This window comes from Pseudoliparis swirei, chromosome 17 (assembly GCF_029220125.1).
Source record: "Pseudoliparis swirei isolate HS2019 ecotype Mariana Trench chromosome 17, NWPU_hadal_v1, whole genome shotgun sequence".
NCBI lineage: Eukaryota > Metazoa > Chordata > Actinopteri > Perciformes > Liparidae > Pseudoliparis > Pseudoliparis swirei.
Window position 1 is genome coordinate 1,231,110 of NC_079404.1, and position 16,469 is coordinate 1,247,578.

A 16,469-nucleotide genomic window follows, 5' to 3' on the forward strand; every position below is an offset into this window, starting at 1 on the left:
GCTGGGTCAAAACCGGGAGATCAATCGAAGAAGCAAACAAGTCCAAAAAGGGGCGGGGCAGAGAATCAGAGGTCAGGGCAGACAGGTCAGGAATATACTCTCATAACGCTGGAGAACTTGGCACGAAAACACAAGACAATCTGGCAGAGGACAAGTGGAAGTGAGGGAGCTAAATAGTGAGGGACTAACGAGGGGATGGGCTGCAGGTGAGAAGGGCGTGAGGACCAGGTGAAGGGAATGAGGGACTAACGAGGGGAGGGGCTGCAGGTGAGAAGGGCGTGAGGACCAGGTGAAGGGAATGAGGGACTAACGAGGGAGGGGCTGCAGGTGAGAAGGGCGTGAGGACCAGGTGAAGGGAATGAGGGACTAACGATGGGAGGGGCTGCAGGTGAGAAGGGCGTGAGGACCAGGTGAAGGGAATGAGGGACTAACGAGGGGAGGGGCTGCAGGTGAGAAGGGCGTGAGGACCAGGTGAAGGGAATGAGGGACTAATGAGGGAGGGGCTGCAGGTGAGAAGGCGTGAGGACCAGGTGAAGGGAATGAGGGACTAACGAGGGGAGGGGCTGCAGGTGAGAAGGGCGTGAGGACCAGGTGAAGGGAATGAGGGACTAACGAGGGGAGGGGCTGCAGGTGAGAAGGGCGTGAGGACCAGGTGAAGGGAATGAGGGACTCACGAGGTGATCAGAGGCAGGTGAGGGGAGTTGGATTGACGAGATGGGGTGACAGGATGAAAACAACTATTTCAAAAAGGAAGGCGTGGAGCTAAACTGTTACACAGAGCATCCTCTGTGTGTTGCTCCGGCTCTGCTGACATCACTTTATCAGAATCAGAATCATCTTTATGACATAACTTTACGACATGTGTTCAGTTGTCCTCGCGCTCTGTGAACATAACTTTATGACATCACTTTTGGACATGTTTTCAGAGGTTCTTGTGCCTGTCTGCTGTCATGCTGGCTGAGGAGCAGCGTAATAACCTGATAATTACCATGTTAAGTTGTTTCTGTTGAGGGAGCCGCATGAGCCAGTAGAAATAGTGATTATGTAACATGTAATATGGTTACACAGATCAGCTTGTCATAATGTTTATGAATACAGCTTGTATGTTGGTGTATTAGTAAGATAGACACTAAGCTGTGGAGGCAATGTTGAATGAATATTAGGTATCTCATAGATAACATGTATATTCTGTGTTTGATGTATTTTGTATGTTTTCTTGTCCCATTATTAAAAGTTATAAACAAGTTCTGACTGGAGTGTCAGATCTCACACGTCACCACTAGAGGTCACTGTGCCGAGTCACAGTCATTATGGGATGTAAGTCCTGTTGTCATGGAGCTGAATGGAACACCTGTCCATGGATCCACTTTGAATAACTGGTTTTCATCACCTCATCAAAACAAACAGCAGCTCCAGGAAGTCGAGAGCGGAGCTTCAAGAAGAAGAACCAGGAGGGATCAAAGAGAAGGTCTTTAAAGATGGCTGTCGCTCATGGAGCTGGTCACACGGCTAACTACTGGTCCGCCTGAGCACCTGGTCCACCTGCTTTCATTGACCAGTCAGTTACCCGCACAGCCAATCAGGTGGCTGCTGGCTTTAAACACTTACAAATAAACATGTTTGTTTGTTTGTTTCACAAATCATCACATTTTCTGAAACTATGTTCAGGTTTGTTCATTTTTTTTTCAATTACACATTTGATTTAGATGACAGAGACAGTTTAGTCCACGAGAACAACACCATGCATAATAATGTAAATAGATTCACCTGCACGTGTGATTAAGAGATGTGTTTGACGTGGCGGTGACGCTCGACAGTATAAACAAACAGTATATTACAGTTACACAAACTTAGACTACTAGATGATCTGTTACACTCTGACATCACACTGGGTCTTAAAAACAGAACATTAACATAATGCTGTCATCGCTGTGGAAAAGGCACGTTCAGCACAACCCGTCAAACATGGCACCGTGAGCTCAGAAATATGTCATCCTCACACTGACACCACGGAGACTCAGTGACACCCCCGGGGAGAAGCCCAATGATGGTCGAGGCACATGACATCATGACATCATGACTTCATGATACCATGATGTCATGACATCATAGCATCATGATACCATGACATCATGGTATCATGATATCAAGACATCATAGCATCATGACTTCATGGTATCATGACTTCATGACATCAAGACATCATAGCATCATGGCGTCATGACTTCATGGTATCATGACATCATGACTCCATGACGTCATGACATCATGGCATCATGGCGTCAGGCTTGTGTTGCCGGTGGTCTCAGTGCCACCGGTACGCCCCCTGCTTCAGAACAAGCAGATAAATCCATTTATGTTCAATGTCTTTGGTGAGAAATGGTCTTGGTCATCCTTCAGGATCCACTTGACTTTGCAATGTGTTTGGATCTAAGGAGCCATCTGTGGAAACAATGCAGACAAACAATGAGTTACAACAAGGGAAACTCAAAGTGCCTTTAAATGGGCCACATGTGGAGTTCATGAGTTCATACCTCGAATCGGCTGTAAACCTTCCGGTCCTTCCTCATGGTCTGGATCTTCTCCAGGAGCTTCTCCCGCTCCTGGCTGGTCTTGGGCGTCGTCCCTCTGTTCAGTGACCGGATGCCTCTTTCTTTCTCCCTCTTGGCGTTCTTGTCTGCTTCGTCTTCCTTCTCGTCGTCGGTGACCGGAGACTCTTTAGCAGCTTCGATCCGGCTCTGGCTGTTGGCCGAGATCTGGCCCAGGAGCAGCTTGGTGTCGTCTCGCAGGTTGCTGCTGGAGAGCACGTTGGCCGTGGAGGATTCGTAGCGAGACTGACTCGACTTTGGCTGCTTGGACTGTGGCGCTGCAGGAACTACGTCACCTGACGGGACCTCTGGAGGTTTCTTCCCTTCGTGTTCATTTGTCTTGTCATTGCAGACGGACTCCTGTGCCGTGGTTTTATTGACCTCTTTGGCGGCCTCTGTATCACCCGTTTCTATCTCACCAGGGTCCGGCCTCTCAGGCTCTTTGTTCACTTCCCTCTGCCTGTCCATGTTAACGTGTTCAGCAGATACAGGTGGGTCTGCAGGGGGGGGTTCAGGAGTCACACATTCAGGTGTTTTGCCGGGCAGGGCGGGTTCTGTTGGGACTTTTGAGGTCGGCTCAGTTGGACTCAACGTTTCTGTTGCTGGAAGCTTTGAAGCTTCCGTTGAGTCTGTTGCAACCTGCTTCAGGACACATGCCGTGTCTGAGGGGCTGTGCAACGCAGTCAATATTGTCTCAGCCTCAGCGGACAAAACGGCTCCAACTGTCTCCACCAGAGGAGGAGAACATGACACTGTTTCAACAGGAGTGGGAGAGACTGTCGGTTCAGGTTCGGAGGGAGGGGTCGCTGGTTTCTCTGACTGGGGAGCAGGAGGAGTAACTGGGAGGGCAGGAGAGCTTGTTGTTCCTGACTGGGGGGCATGAGGAGTAACTGGGAGGGCAGGAGAACTTGTTGTTCCTGACTGGGTGGCATGAGGAGTAACTGGGAGGGCAGGAGAGCTTGTTGTTCCTGACTGGGGGGCATGAGGAGTAACTGGGAGGGCAGGAGAGCTTGTTGTTCCTGACTGGGGGGCATGAGGAGTAACTGGGAGGCAGGAGAGCTTGTTGTTCCTGACTGGGGGCATAAGGAGTAACTGGGAGGGCAGGAGAACTTGTTGTTCCTGACTGGGGGGCATGAGGAGTAACTGGGAGGGCAGGAGAGCTTGTTGTTCCTGACTGGGGGGCATGAGGAGTAACTGGGAGGACAGGAGAGCTTGTTGTTCCTGACTGGGGGGCATGAGGAGTAACTGGGAGGACAGGAGAACTTGTTGTTCCTGACTGGGGGGCATGAGGAGTAACTGGGAGGGCAGGAGAACTTGTTGTTCCTGACTGGGGGGCATGAGGAGTAACTGGGAGGGCAGGAGAACTTGTTGTTCCTGACTGGGGGGCATGAGGAGTAACTGGGAGGGCAGGAGAACTTGTTGTTCCTGACTGGGGGGCATGAGGAGTAACTGGGAGGGCAGGAGAGCTTGTTGTGTCTTCTGCACTAAGCTTGGGTGGAGTGTCTGCTGTGGAGGGGGGAGAAGTAATAGTGTCATTTGGAGCAGGTATAGATTTACTCTCCAGCTCAGACACATTCTGTAAAGATGATTCAGGCAGTGACGGGCTGAGGCGAGGAGGTGTGCTCCCAGCTTTCACATTCTTTGATGGTCCTAGATCCGGAGACATCTCTCCAACACCCTTTGGAGCAGAGACGTCTTCTGACTCAGGAACATCTTGTTTTGAAGGCGTAGGACTACCAGATGGTTCAGAGTCGGTCTCTTTCCTGGACTGTGATGAGGATGTGTTGGCCTCTAAACCAGCGGCAGGAGAAACATCAGATCCCAGGTGTGGAGGGTCAGCTGCCGAAAGGTTCTCAGATGATGTCAATTGGGAGGGTTCTGATGCTGAGGGGCTGGCAGAGTCCTGTGCATGTAGGGACAGTGTGCTGGAGGGTGGTGTTGAGCTTGAACCTTCTGTGGTAACATGAGAGGAGACGGTCTCTGCTGGAGAGGACCGAAGAGCACAGCTAGAGGCTGAAGGACTCGGATCGATCCGTGAACCAGATCCTGGCACAATGTTATGAGTGGAGCAGTCTGGGCCTGCTGGGTCAGAAGAGCTGGGTTCTGATCCATTGTCTTGTTCAGGTAGCAGAGGAGGAGGAGGAGGAAAGGAAATGCTGGTTTCTAACTGAACTGAATCAGTATGTGCACATCCAGACAGCGCTGGTTCCTCCACTGAACTGGGAGTGAGTGAACCACCCTTCTTTGAGTCTGAAACCAGGCACGGCGTTTCACTTCCATCAGTACCTTGTGCAACAGAAGCAGCACTGGTTTCACTTCCATCGGGACCTTGTGCAACAGAAGCACTGGGAGGAGTCGCATGTGGAGGTGTGCTGTGTATCTGTGGTGGTGCAGGTGGAGGACTGGAGCTACTCTCTCTCACAGCAGCAGTTGCCAGGCCTGGCTCCTCTGGCTGTTTGCTCTGAGTTGCTTCTGTTTGTGCAGAAACAGGCAAAGTTGCTGCTGATTGGTTCTTCAGCTCTATCTCCTCTGAATGAGCTGAAACTCTTGTTTGTTCTTGATGACAGCGTTGTGGGGTATTGGAACCAGTCTTGACCTGACTGCTCTGCTTGTTATCACAGGCATCTACAGATGGACTGACTGTGGGTACCGTTTCCCCTGAATCCTCTGCAGGAACATTCTTATCTAATAACCTCTCTGCTATTGAACTGTCAGCAATCTTTTCAGAGCTGTCTTTTGGTATAGGATCAACATTTTTAACAGCAGTGTTGTCTTTGAGTTCAGTTGGTGGTTTCATCGGAGCTTTCTCGTTGCTCTTCTCAGCTCCTGCCGCCATGCTGGCTTTACGTTTCGCTGCCAACTCTTTGAAGAACATGAGCCTGTTATCAGGATCACTCATATCCATGTATAATGGGGTGCTGAGCAAATATCCGGGTGGCTGTTCTGACTGAAAAGTCCTGGGCTTGGATTGGGGTATGCATGGCTCTTCAGCTGCTGGCTTCAGTGGTTCTTGTGCCTCTGAAGGATCCTTTGACTTGTCGTCCTTTGGGGAATCTTTATCGCCGTGTTTACTGTTCCCATCCAAAGTGGATGACTTCATGAAGCGGCTCCATTCAATCGGTTCCCTGGCTGTCAGCCTCCGTTGTCCCAAAGCAAAAGGTGCTTTTATCTGCTCAGCCTCAGTTTTGTCAGCGTCCTCGTCGGGTTGGTCGAGAGCAGTCTTGGTATCTTGAAAAGAATGCTGCTGGTCCAGTGAGCTGAATATCATCGAGGATCTTAACCTCGAGCTCCTTGGGACAACTACGTTGTATTTCCTACGGAACGACTCCTCCCTTCGAAGCGCAGACGTTTTGGGTTCCTTTAGCTCTCCCTCCTCCATCTTTTCCATGTCGGTAGTCGATGATGATGATTCTGAAGGTGTGGGTGTAGTTTGTAGTGCAATAGGCTCATCAGGTAATTGACTCGGCTGTTCTTGTACACTGGTTTTGGCATAACTTGGCATTTGACTTGCCCTAGGGATCGCAGGAACCCTAAACTCTCTCACATTGGGGATTTTAGGAACATATATATTTATGCCTGGTGTTTGCTGTATGGGGTTAGAGGGCTCTTCAAAAGCATCTGGTCCATCAAGTGGTTCTGACGGCAAGCCTTCCTCTGCTGGATTATCATATGCACTGAGGTATGAACTAATCCTCCAGTTCCTTAGCCCCTGTTTCACCTGCAGATCCCTGCGCTCCACATTCGGGTCCTGCTCACTTGCATTTGAGGGGCTGGGAGATGTTTGACAAGCATGCGGCTGGCCGACGTTCAATCTTCGAGTGTGAGATGACCCAAACGATAAATCTGATGCAAGGAGTAATTTATCGGAGCCCTGGTCAAAGTCTGCATTTGTGGTAGATGATAAATAGTTAAGCACAGGGTCAAAATTATCAAGTGGTTCCATTTCTTGTGGTAAACCAGGTTCAGAGTCCTGAACTGACGAATAAAAGTCTTGGTTCCAGAACTTGTTAGAGCCGCTGTAATCTGCTTCTATGCCTGGTCCCGGTCCCGGCTGCAGCCCCCTGTGGGGCGGCCTTCCCTGGTTCTCCGGCTCTGGCATTCCCTGCTGCAAGAATGGATAAGAGTGTCTACCAGGAGCGACTTCGACATAACCGTGGCGTTTGAAGCCGAGGTTTTCCATCATGGGCATCTTGGAGGGGCCCGGATCAAAAGACGGATCCATGCGAGGTTGCTGGGATATAAATCTCCCGTACACGTCTGTCGGGCCGGGCATGGCCTCCTTTCTAGAGGGCATCATCCTCCAGTCCATGCGCTCATCAGGGGAGCGTCTCGGCCATTCCTCTGGATGAAGAGGGTCCATTGACGGAAATTTCTTCGGCTCACTATATAGTGTCCTATCACTTGGATATTGCCTCTTCTTCGAAAGGCTTAACCCTTCCATCGGGCTGAAATCTTCAATCATCAGCGGATGGGACTGAGCGTACAGAATCCGAAACTCCTCATCAAAGGTAGACACGAGCTGTCCAAGGAACAGGTGAGCCATGCAGCGGTGGAGCTTCTCAAAAGACCACATGAAGCTGGACAGAGACAACAAGTCAGAATGAGCGGACTTACATCTGCTCTGCATGCAAACAGATACACACTGAGCGTGGAGCTATATTTATAGAGCACTTTTAAACATGTTCACCTGTAGTTCCCGCTCAGCACGGCCCTGCAGTCTGTCAACAGGAAGCGGTCCATCATCTGACCTTTGAAGGATTTCCCTGAGCGACAGTGATACGTGATGCCGGACACGGTTCTCACGCGTAAGAGCTGCAAGAACGCATCAAACACCCAACAATTAATATTAAGCAGAAGTCGTACAGATGGTCATATCAATGTCTCAATTGCAATCGAAGCTAGGTGGTAGCATTGATGTAACAAGCTAGGTGGTAGCATTGATGTAACAAGCTAGGTGGTAGCATTGATCTAACAAGCTAGGTGGTAGCATTGATGTAACAAGCTGGTAGCATTGATGTAACAAGCTAGGTGGTAGCATTGAACTAACAAGCTAGGTGGTAGCATTGATGTAACAAGCTGGTAGCATTGATGTAACAAGCTAGGTGGTAGCGTTGAACTAACAAGCAAGGTGTTAGCATTGAACTAAAACGCTAGGTGTTAGCATTGATGTAGAAAGCTAGGCGGGATAATTGTTCTAACAAGCTAGGTGGTAGCATTGAACTAACACGCTAGGCGGTAGCATTGATGTAACACGCTAGGTGTTAGCGTTGATCTAACAAGCTAGGTGGTAGCATTGGTCTCCCTAAATCCCGACAGAGTATAGACGGGCTGCACTTCAAGACCCTTTTATCGTCGTATGAAATTATGATTTCTATCCATAGGAACATGTCTATATTTAATGTACACCAATGACATAAGTCATAGCGTTACAAACACCAGAGGCACATAGCTCCTGGACAGTCAACAAACGTGTAATACTCAGCATGTTAAGAAATGATTAACAAGGACAAAACACTGGAGACCAGAAGCAACACAAGCAGGAGAAGCTGAGATGTGAGATGTTTTTACATATTTCGATGACTGTAGCTTCCAAATAAAAGTGTGATGCAGTTCTGATGACATATTACTCAACCCAGCCACAAGATGTTTGGAATGGAATGACTTTTTTCGTTGTTTGTTTTACCGAGTTGCCCCTAGCAACAGCTGCTAGCTGGACTTCTGCTTCTCGTCACACGTTAACATGAAGAAAGACTGGAGGAGAAGTTCTGATCCATGAATCCTCAAATCTTTGTGACTTCTCTGTCTGCGGCTCTCAGGCCATCCCTTCCTCCTGAAGAGGGAACTCTTTACAATGAATGAAGACGTATAGCTTCACATTGTAGTCTTGAGTCTGTGTTAACCAATCAGGACTCAGGGGCGTGGTTAGTGGTGGACTTTTACACATGTGGTGCTCGGGTGAGTATTTACAGAAGCAGTGACTCAAAGTCACCTCCATGGTAATCAGATTAGAGGAGAACATGAGACCCAGTGCAAAAAGCTCCACGGCACAGCTAATATAATATAGTATAATATAAGCTATATCAAACTTCAGGTACTCAGCCAGTGCTTGTTCCTAGGATCAATGTATCTACTATGTATGTACTAGATTGGTTGATAGTCAGAAAAGACAGATTAATAACCTTTAAGAATTGAAAATAAATGCTCTAACATTGTATTTCATGTTTTCCAGATGAACATTTGTGAACATTAGTTGTCTCACTTTCTTTACTTGTTTTTAAAATAAGGAGATCACTACAACATTCTCTAAATATATTAACTTATTTACTAACTACTTTATTAGTATTTCAGATTCTTAACTTTTTAAAAACCTTCTTAAAAGACGTGTGATGGAGCAGAGACTAAAGGAACATGGCTGTTCCTCTTCAAGCCCCTGGACTCACCTGGATGCTCTGCAGGTTGACCCTGCAGTTGGACACCATGTTCACGAAGTGATGAGCGTTCTCCTTGTCCAGGATCACGTAGACGGCCACGTTCCTCGTGGCCGCGTCCAGGATGTCCGCGAACATGTCGACGTCCGTGAACATGTCCATCACTACCCCGATCACCTGGAGGAGGAATCCACAAACAAGACCAGGTGAGAACCAGACCCCCAGCAGACGGTCCCCCCCCTCCATGGAGACGTCTACCTGCTGGGCGTTCTTGATGAGTCTCCGGGCCTGCTCCTTGATGCTCGGCATCTCGGGCTCGGGGGGGTTGACCAGCGTGGTGACCTCCGTGGGCCCGATGAAGGAGTGCAGCTGAGGCCAGCCCAGGTCCAAGCCCGGGGCGTCCAGGTCCGAGTGCAGGGGCCAGTAGGTGTCCGAGGAGCCGTCTCCTCCGGGCTCCAGGTACTGCTGCTCATGGCTGTAGCTCTGCTGAGGGACCTGCACCGAGTTCTGGATGTACTGGATTTCAGGCAAAGACAGGAAGTCCACCACGTCTGCTTTCTGGAGGAACTGGTAGTATCCATCCAAGTCCTCCTCAATCAGAGCGTCAATACTCAGGCGGTACTCCTCCCGGTAGTGGGGGGGCAGGTAGTTGGGGTCCAGGGGGTTATCCCCCCCAGAGGAGCACTGGGAGCGATGTGCCATTCTGCAATCTGAAGAGAAGTCATGTGATTAAGAGCATGAACACCTGAAACATCCTTTCAGAGAGCGGAAACAATCCAAATGAACTCGTCTGATCATTAACTTCAGAATCACGTTTCAACAAAGATCTCCAGGTTCCTGCAGCTGCTCAAGGAGAAGAGCGTTTCCTCTGCTGCACATTTACAACACTTCTTGTGATGGAAAGTGATCAAAATAATCACCTGCCCAGCAGGGAGAATGATCCTGAGCTGCAGCCCGTCATCTTAGATCAATGTTTATCGTCTTTGAGATCTATTATATTTTGAGATGATCACATCCTGTTGACATGTTATAACACTGAATACCTACTGACACCATAATGCTCCATCAACTATTGTATTGTGCATCATATCCACGACTTCATATGTGGACTGGTTTAAATCCATTTACCATCAGGACTTTTATTCCCACCAGCCCTGGAGATACTTTACATCCCGGTTCTGCTTAGAGCTCCAGAAAGAGGAGGTGTCCCTCTCACAGTCAGCCCACAGAAAGCTGTAGCCACCGGGGAGAGAGGCTGTAGACACCGGGGAGAGAGGCTGTAGCCACCGGGGGGAGAGGCTGTAGACACCGGGGGGAGAGGCTGTAGACACCGGGGGGAGAGGCTGTAGACACCGGGGAGAGAGGCTGTAGACACCGGGGGGAGAGGCTGAAGACACCGGGGGGAGAGGCTGTAGACACCGGGGAGAGGCTGTAGACACCGGGGGGAGAGGCTGTAGCCACCGGGGGGAGAGGCTGTAGACACCGGGGAGAGAGGCTGTAGACACCGGGGGGAGAGGCTGTAGACACCGGGGGGAGAGGCTGTAGACACCGGGGGGAGAGGCTGTAGACACCGGGGAGAGAGGCTGTAGACACCGGGGAGAGAGGCTGTAGACACCGGGAGAGAGGCTGAAGACACCGGGAGAGAGGCTGTAGACACCGGGGAGAGGCTGTAGCCACCGGGAGAGAGGCTGTAGACACGGGGGGGAGAGGCTGTACACACCGGGGAGAGAGGCTGTAGACACCGGGGAGAGAGGCTGTAGACACCGGGGAGAGAGGCTGTAGACACCGGGGAGAGAGGCTGTAGACACCGGGGAGAGAGGCTGTAGACACCGGGGAGAGAGGCTGTAGACACCGGGGGGAGAGGCTGTAGACACCGGGGAGAGAGGCTGTAGACACCGGGGAGAGAGGCTGTAGACACCGGGGAGAGGCTGTAGCCACGGGGGGGAGAGGCTGTAGACACCGAGGGGAGAGGCTGTAGACACCGGGAGAGAGGCTGTACACGGGGAGAGGCTGTAGACACCGGGAGAGAGGCTGTAGACACGGGGAGAGAGGCTGAAGACACGGGGGAGAGAGGCTGTACACACCGGGGGGAGAGGCTGTAGACATCGGGGGAGAGAGGCTGTAGCCACCGGGGAGAGAGGCTGTAGACACCGGGAGAGAGGCTGTAGCCACCGGGGGGAGAGGCTGTAGACACCGGGGGGAGAGGCTGTAGACACCGGGGAGAGAGGCTGTAGCCACCGGGGGGAGAGGCTGTAGACACCGGGGAGAGGCTGTAGACACCGGGAGAGAGGCTGTAACACCGGGAGAGAGGCTGTAGACACCGGGGAGAGGCTGTAGACACCGGGAGAGGCTGTAGACACGGGAGAGAGGCTGTAGACACACGGGAGAGAGGCTGTAGCCACCGGGGGGAGAGGCTGTAGACACCGGGGGGAGAGGCTGTACACACCGGGGGGAGAGGCTGTACACACCGGGGAGAGGCTGTAGACACCGGGGGGAGAGGCTGTACACACCGGGGGGAGAGGCTGTACACACCGGGGAGAGAGGCTGTAGCCACCGGGGAGAGAGGCTGTAGACACCGGGGGGAGAGGCTGTACACACCGGGGGGAGAGGCTGTAGACACCGGGGAGAGGCTGTAGCCACCGGGGGGAGAGGCTGTAGACACCGGGGAGAGAGGCTGTAGACACCGGGGGGAGAGAGGCTGTAGACACCGGGGGGAGAGGCTGTAGACACCGGGGGGAGAGGCTGTAGACACCGGGGGGAGAGGCTGTAGACACCGAGAGGCTGTACACCGGGAGAGAGGCTGTAGACACCGGGGGGAGAGGCTGTAGCCACCGGGGGGAGAGGCTGTAGACACCGGGGGGAGAGGCTGTAGACACCGGGGGGAGAGAGGCTGTAGACACCGGGGGGAGAGGCTGTAGCTCTCACCGGGGAGAGTTTTGGGTGCGGCTCCTCCCTCTGGCCAAAGTCTCCATTTGCAAGTTTTCATGTCAAAAACATACTAAAAGTAACAAAGTAATAAAGTTAAAAAGTAACAAATAGAACACACGACGGAGTTAATGTGACTTCCCGGTCCCGGCTGCTGGTCCCCTGAAGTGTAAAAGACTCTTTCTGGAAGATTTACTGACTTGTTTTCGCCCCTCTCCGCCGGCTGGACTCATCACCGACGCCGCGGACATCAAACGCGGCACAAAGTGCTCCAACAACCCGCCGCACCGTGAGCCCCGGTCCCACCGTGAGCCCCGGGCCGGTAGACTCACCTCAGTGGTCCGTGTTCCTCGTCCAGCTCCCGGTGGTTAACGCGCAGCTGCCGGTCGGCTCCGCTGCGCCATGTTTTCCTCCCCGCCGCGAGCTGCTCCTCGTCCCGGTGGCGACACTCTTCCGTTTGATGTCGGTCCCGCGCACCGCGCTCCGCGCGCCACCAGCTGAACCAGTTCCCCGTCACGCTCCAGGCATGCGGAGGACGCGGAGGGCCCAACGGTGACTCGGCGGCGCCCCGCCTCCAAGCTCCTCTCCGGGCTCTGCTGGGTCCCTGCAGTCTGGATCCTAGACCCGGACCTGAACTCTGGACCTGAACTCTGGACTCTGTTACGGACCGAGTCTCCGGGCTGCTGTGGACTCACCACGTCTCAGAGGTCCATGACCTCATAACTCAGAGCTCCTCTGGTTCCGCCTCTTCAAACGAGTCACTGCGTGACATCAGGCCGGAGTCATCCTTTAGTCACACTAAAAAGAGACATCACAATAATAACAATAATAATAACAATAATAACAATTATAAACAGAGCCACAGGGCTTCCACTTTCTAACTGGATTCAAAAGATGTATAATGGCTTCATTAATAGGTTTATGAATAATTTACTAATGCTTTTCTATTATTATCTATTAATAAGAACAACTTGGGTTACCAGATTATGAAAAGTCATGAATGAAGCCATTACATGATACCAGCAACAGGTTGTAGGGCGCGTTTTCTATTGTTATAATGTTATATTGTTCTAATGTGTTATTGTTTTTAATGTGTTATTGTTAGAATGTTATATTGTTCTGTTATATTGTCATAATGTTCTATTGTTATACTGTTTTATTGTTCTAATATTCAATTGTTATAATGTTATATTGTTTTAATGTTATATTGTTAGAATGTTATATTGTTCTAATGCCCCATGGGGCCCCAGAAGGGCTCATCGCCTCCAGTTACATGGTGACATCTTTGAGGTAGTTTGACTAATTGTGTAATAATAATAATAATGTGTAGTACACTATGAACTGAAAGGAGTCCCTTCTTGTAGTTTGGAGCCCTTCATCATGTCAGTGAATATGTTGTTTGCATGAATCTTTATCTGAAGACATTTCAGCTCCAGCTGATGGACGCTGTATTAAACATGGAGGTCGACTTCAGGGCTCGAGGTGGATTTAAGGCCAACGCATCAGCTGTGATGTTGACTTATGGTGTGAGGAAAGAGGGCGGAGCCTTTAATAAACAGAAATCACACTTTCTAAGAGTTAGATGTTGTTAATCAGAAGATGATTACAATTAAATCGTGAGGAAATAATAGTTAATAATAAATGAATAACTAACAGTAAAGAAAACAGGTAACTTCTAAAATGAGTCTCTTGATTTAATCCTATTTATTACCATTAACGATGACATCACAGGGCTCATAGACTCATTGATGGCTAACAGCCTTTAAATCAGGAGTGTGAACCACAGAGAGCAGGGCCTACGAGAGGCTCCACAGCCGCAGAGCAACAGCTGCAGAGCAACAGCCGCAGAGCAACAGCTGCAGAGCAACAGCCGCAGAGCAACAGCCGCAGAGCAACAGCCTCAGAGCAACAGAGCAACAGCCGCAGAGCAACAGAGCAACAGCTGCAGAGCAACAGCTGAAGAGCAACAGAGCAACAGCTGCAGAGCAACAGCTGCTCCCGGTGAGCTTCAGGTATTCAGTGAGATGAGGAAATGAACAACAATGGAGCTGCTGAGTGTTCTGAGGCTGAAGGTGTGTTCTGTACCCAGAGAGAGGAGCACAGGAGGAGAACACTCTACATGGCCATGAACACCTCCTCTACATTTCATATCTTCACAGACCGGAGACGCCTGACCTCAGCGGCCCGTGAAGCGACCCAGGGCTCTGGGCCGCGAGGCGGTCCAGGGCTCGTGAGGCGGTCGGTCTGAGGACGTCTCATGTTTGAGACCCTGAAAGGAGAGCGAGACATAAACACACCAAATAAAGTCTCTGCTCCGCTCTGAGACTTTAAAAATAGCGTCGAGGATGAAATGCAGCGAGCGGAGAAAAGAGAGAAGAGGAAGTGATGCAATGGCTCATCGAGTGAAGACTTGAAGACGTCCTCATTGTTTCTTTTGGGCGCCGCCCAGAACACACAGAGGAGCAGCCGGAAGAGACGTCCACTGCATACCACAGCCCCCCCCCCCCCCCCCTGCAGTCTCAAACAGCTAAAGACACGCTGCTGACCTGCCTTCGGTTATTAAATCTGTGAATCCTCCACAAACAGCTCCAGGAATGTGTGACTCACACCACGTGACTGATATGATTTATATGATAACTCATCCTGAGCCTGTCGTGTGAAAGCACCAAGAGATACAGCTCATAGCGCCTGTTTGACTGACCTGGGGTCAGTTTACAGCATCAACAGTACATCGAGCTGAAGGCTGAGCGCGGTGCCTCATGCACGGTGTAAAGACAGCTGAGCCCACGGGGCCTCTGGACCGGCCCGTGGGCCATGAGCAGAACCATGGAACTGATGTAAGAGGCCCAGCTGTAGGAGGTTGTGGAGCAGGGCCACGTCTTCTTCAGCCTGATGTGAGCATTCAGCTGCAGCTTGTTGAGACTGCAGCTCGAGGCCTCTGGCCGGCTGATAAGGAGGAGCAGGAGGAGGAGGAGGAGGAGGAAGACAAAAGGACGAGCAGCAGCTGCAGAACTCTTTGCATCGAGTGAACAGGAAGTTCCCCCAGAGTCACTTCCTGTTGGCGGGAAGTGACTCTTCCCGCCAACAGGAAGTGACTCTGGGGGGTCGAGCCCGGAGACACCAGAGTCACCGGGCTGTGTGAGGCAGAAGGTTCAGGCCCCGTGTTCATTGGGTGGTTCAAGCTACTTGAAGGAGCAACAGGAAGTGACCTCTCTGACCTCGCCCCACACAGGGCGTGACCTCGCCCCACACAGGGCGTGACCTCTCTGACCTCGCCCACACGGGGCATGACCTCTCTGACCTCGCCCACAAAGGGCATGACCTCTCTGACCTCGGCCCACACAGGGCGTGACCTCTCTGACCTCGCCCACACGGGGCATGACCTCTCTGACCTCGCCCACACAGGGCGTGACCCCTCTGACCTCGCCCACACAGGGCGTGACCTCTCTGACCTCGCCCACACGGGGCGTGACCTCTCTGACCTCGCCCACACGGGGCGCGCCCTGAGCAGCAGGTGCTCATTTGCATGTCATTTCGTTGCCTCGGCTTGTCGACACGGTTCCTGAGGTTTAGGAGTGTGAACAGGAAACACGTCCTGAGAGATTTATCATGTTTTAATCCTCCTCAGCCACATCTCGCCCTCACAGCCTGACTAGTCTCAGCCTCCTGTCGTCCTCCTGTAGTCTCAGCCTCCTGTAGTCCTCCTGTAGGCCTCCTGTAGTCTCAGCCTCCTGTAGTCCTCCTGTAGTCTCAGCCTCCTGTAGGCCTCCTGTAGGCCTCCTGTAGTCTCAGCCTCCTGTAGTCCTCCTTAGTCCTCCTGTAGTCTCAGCCTCCTGTAGGCCTCCTGTAGTCCTCTTGTAGGCCTCTTGTAGTCCTCCTGTAGTCTCAGCCTCCTGTAGGCCTCCTGTAGTCCTCTTGTAGGCCTCTTGTAGTCCTCCTGTAGTCTCAGGTCACCGTGGGCAGCGCTGCACTTTGAGCCTGACCCACCCAGCTGGGTACAACACTGTTTACAGCTTCACAGACCAAATGTACACAGCAGATATGAATACAGTGACCTCATCCATGCTGCGAGACAAAAGAACTGAAGCACTGGCAGCACCCTGCCTCCTGCCTCCTGCCTCCTGCCTCCTGCCACTCATTACAGTTCTATTGTCTCGTATCCTGTGGCACTTCCTGCTGCACCGGCTCACGTCCTGCATCAAGTCTCAGACATCATGTCCTCCCCATACAGCTCAGTCTTAGGATCCACATCATGACAGACAGCCCAGTGGCTCCGGCGTCCCCTCCGAGGGGGAGGCCCTGTGGCCCTGTGGCCCTGAGGCCTGTGACCCTGAGGGCCTGTGGCCCTGTGGCCCTGGAGGCCTGTGGCCCTGAGGCCCTGTGGCCCTGGAGGCCTGTCGTCTGCGTGTGAAGGTGTGCTTCACATCGTGACGTCTCTGCCACTCGTCCGTCTGCTCCGACCGGAGTCTCTTTCCCACTCGGGGACATTTCAGGTTGAGCTCTTTCATGTCTTTGTGTTGGCAGCGAC

At 51.7% G+C, this 16,469-nt stretch overlaps 1 protein-coding gene across 1 annotated transcript; it reads right to left on the reverse strand.

Annotated features, from left to right (window-relative positions):
- Window positions 1–1,663: 1,663 nt before the first annotated feature.
- Window positions 1,664–13,985, reverse strand: fam83ha (family with sequence similarity 83 member Ha). Its single transcript, XM_056435747.1, has 7 exons — window positions 12,274–13,985; window positions 9,275–9,726; window positions 9,029–9,193; window positions 7,276–7,400; window positions 4,072–7,165; window positions 2,535–3,458; window positions 1,664–2,442 (listed from the first exon to the last, which is right to left on the reverse strand). Exons 2-7 carry the CDS (start codon window positions 9,716–9,718, stop codon window positions 2,431–2,433), a joined length of 4,764 nt encoding a protein of 1,587 aa, XP_056291722.1. The 5' UTR covers window positions 9,719–9,726; window positions 12,274–13,985; the 3' UTR covers window positions 1,664–2,430.
- Window positions 13,986–16,469: the final 2,484 nt, after the last annotated feature.

Excerpts from the sequence above, each read along its gene's own strand:
- fam83ha (XM_056435747.1), bottom strand. The coding sequence starts at position 9,718 with ATGGCACATCGCTCCCAGTGCTCCTCTGGGGGGGATAACCCCCTGGAC. Across the intron at positions 9,194-9,274 it reads TCATCAAGAACGCCCAGCAG|GTGATCGGGGTAGTGATGGA; the intron begins GTAGACGTCTCC and ends TTCCTCCTCCAG. Across the intron at positions 3,459-4,071 it reads ACACTCCACCCAAGCTTAGT|TCAGGAACAACAAGCTCTCC; the intron begins GCAGAAGACACA and ends CATGCCCCCCAG.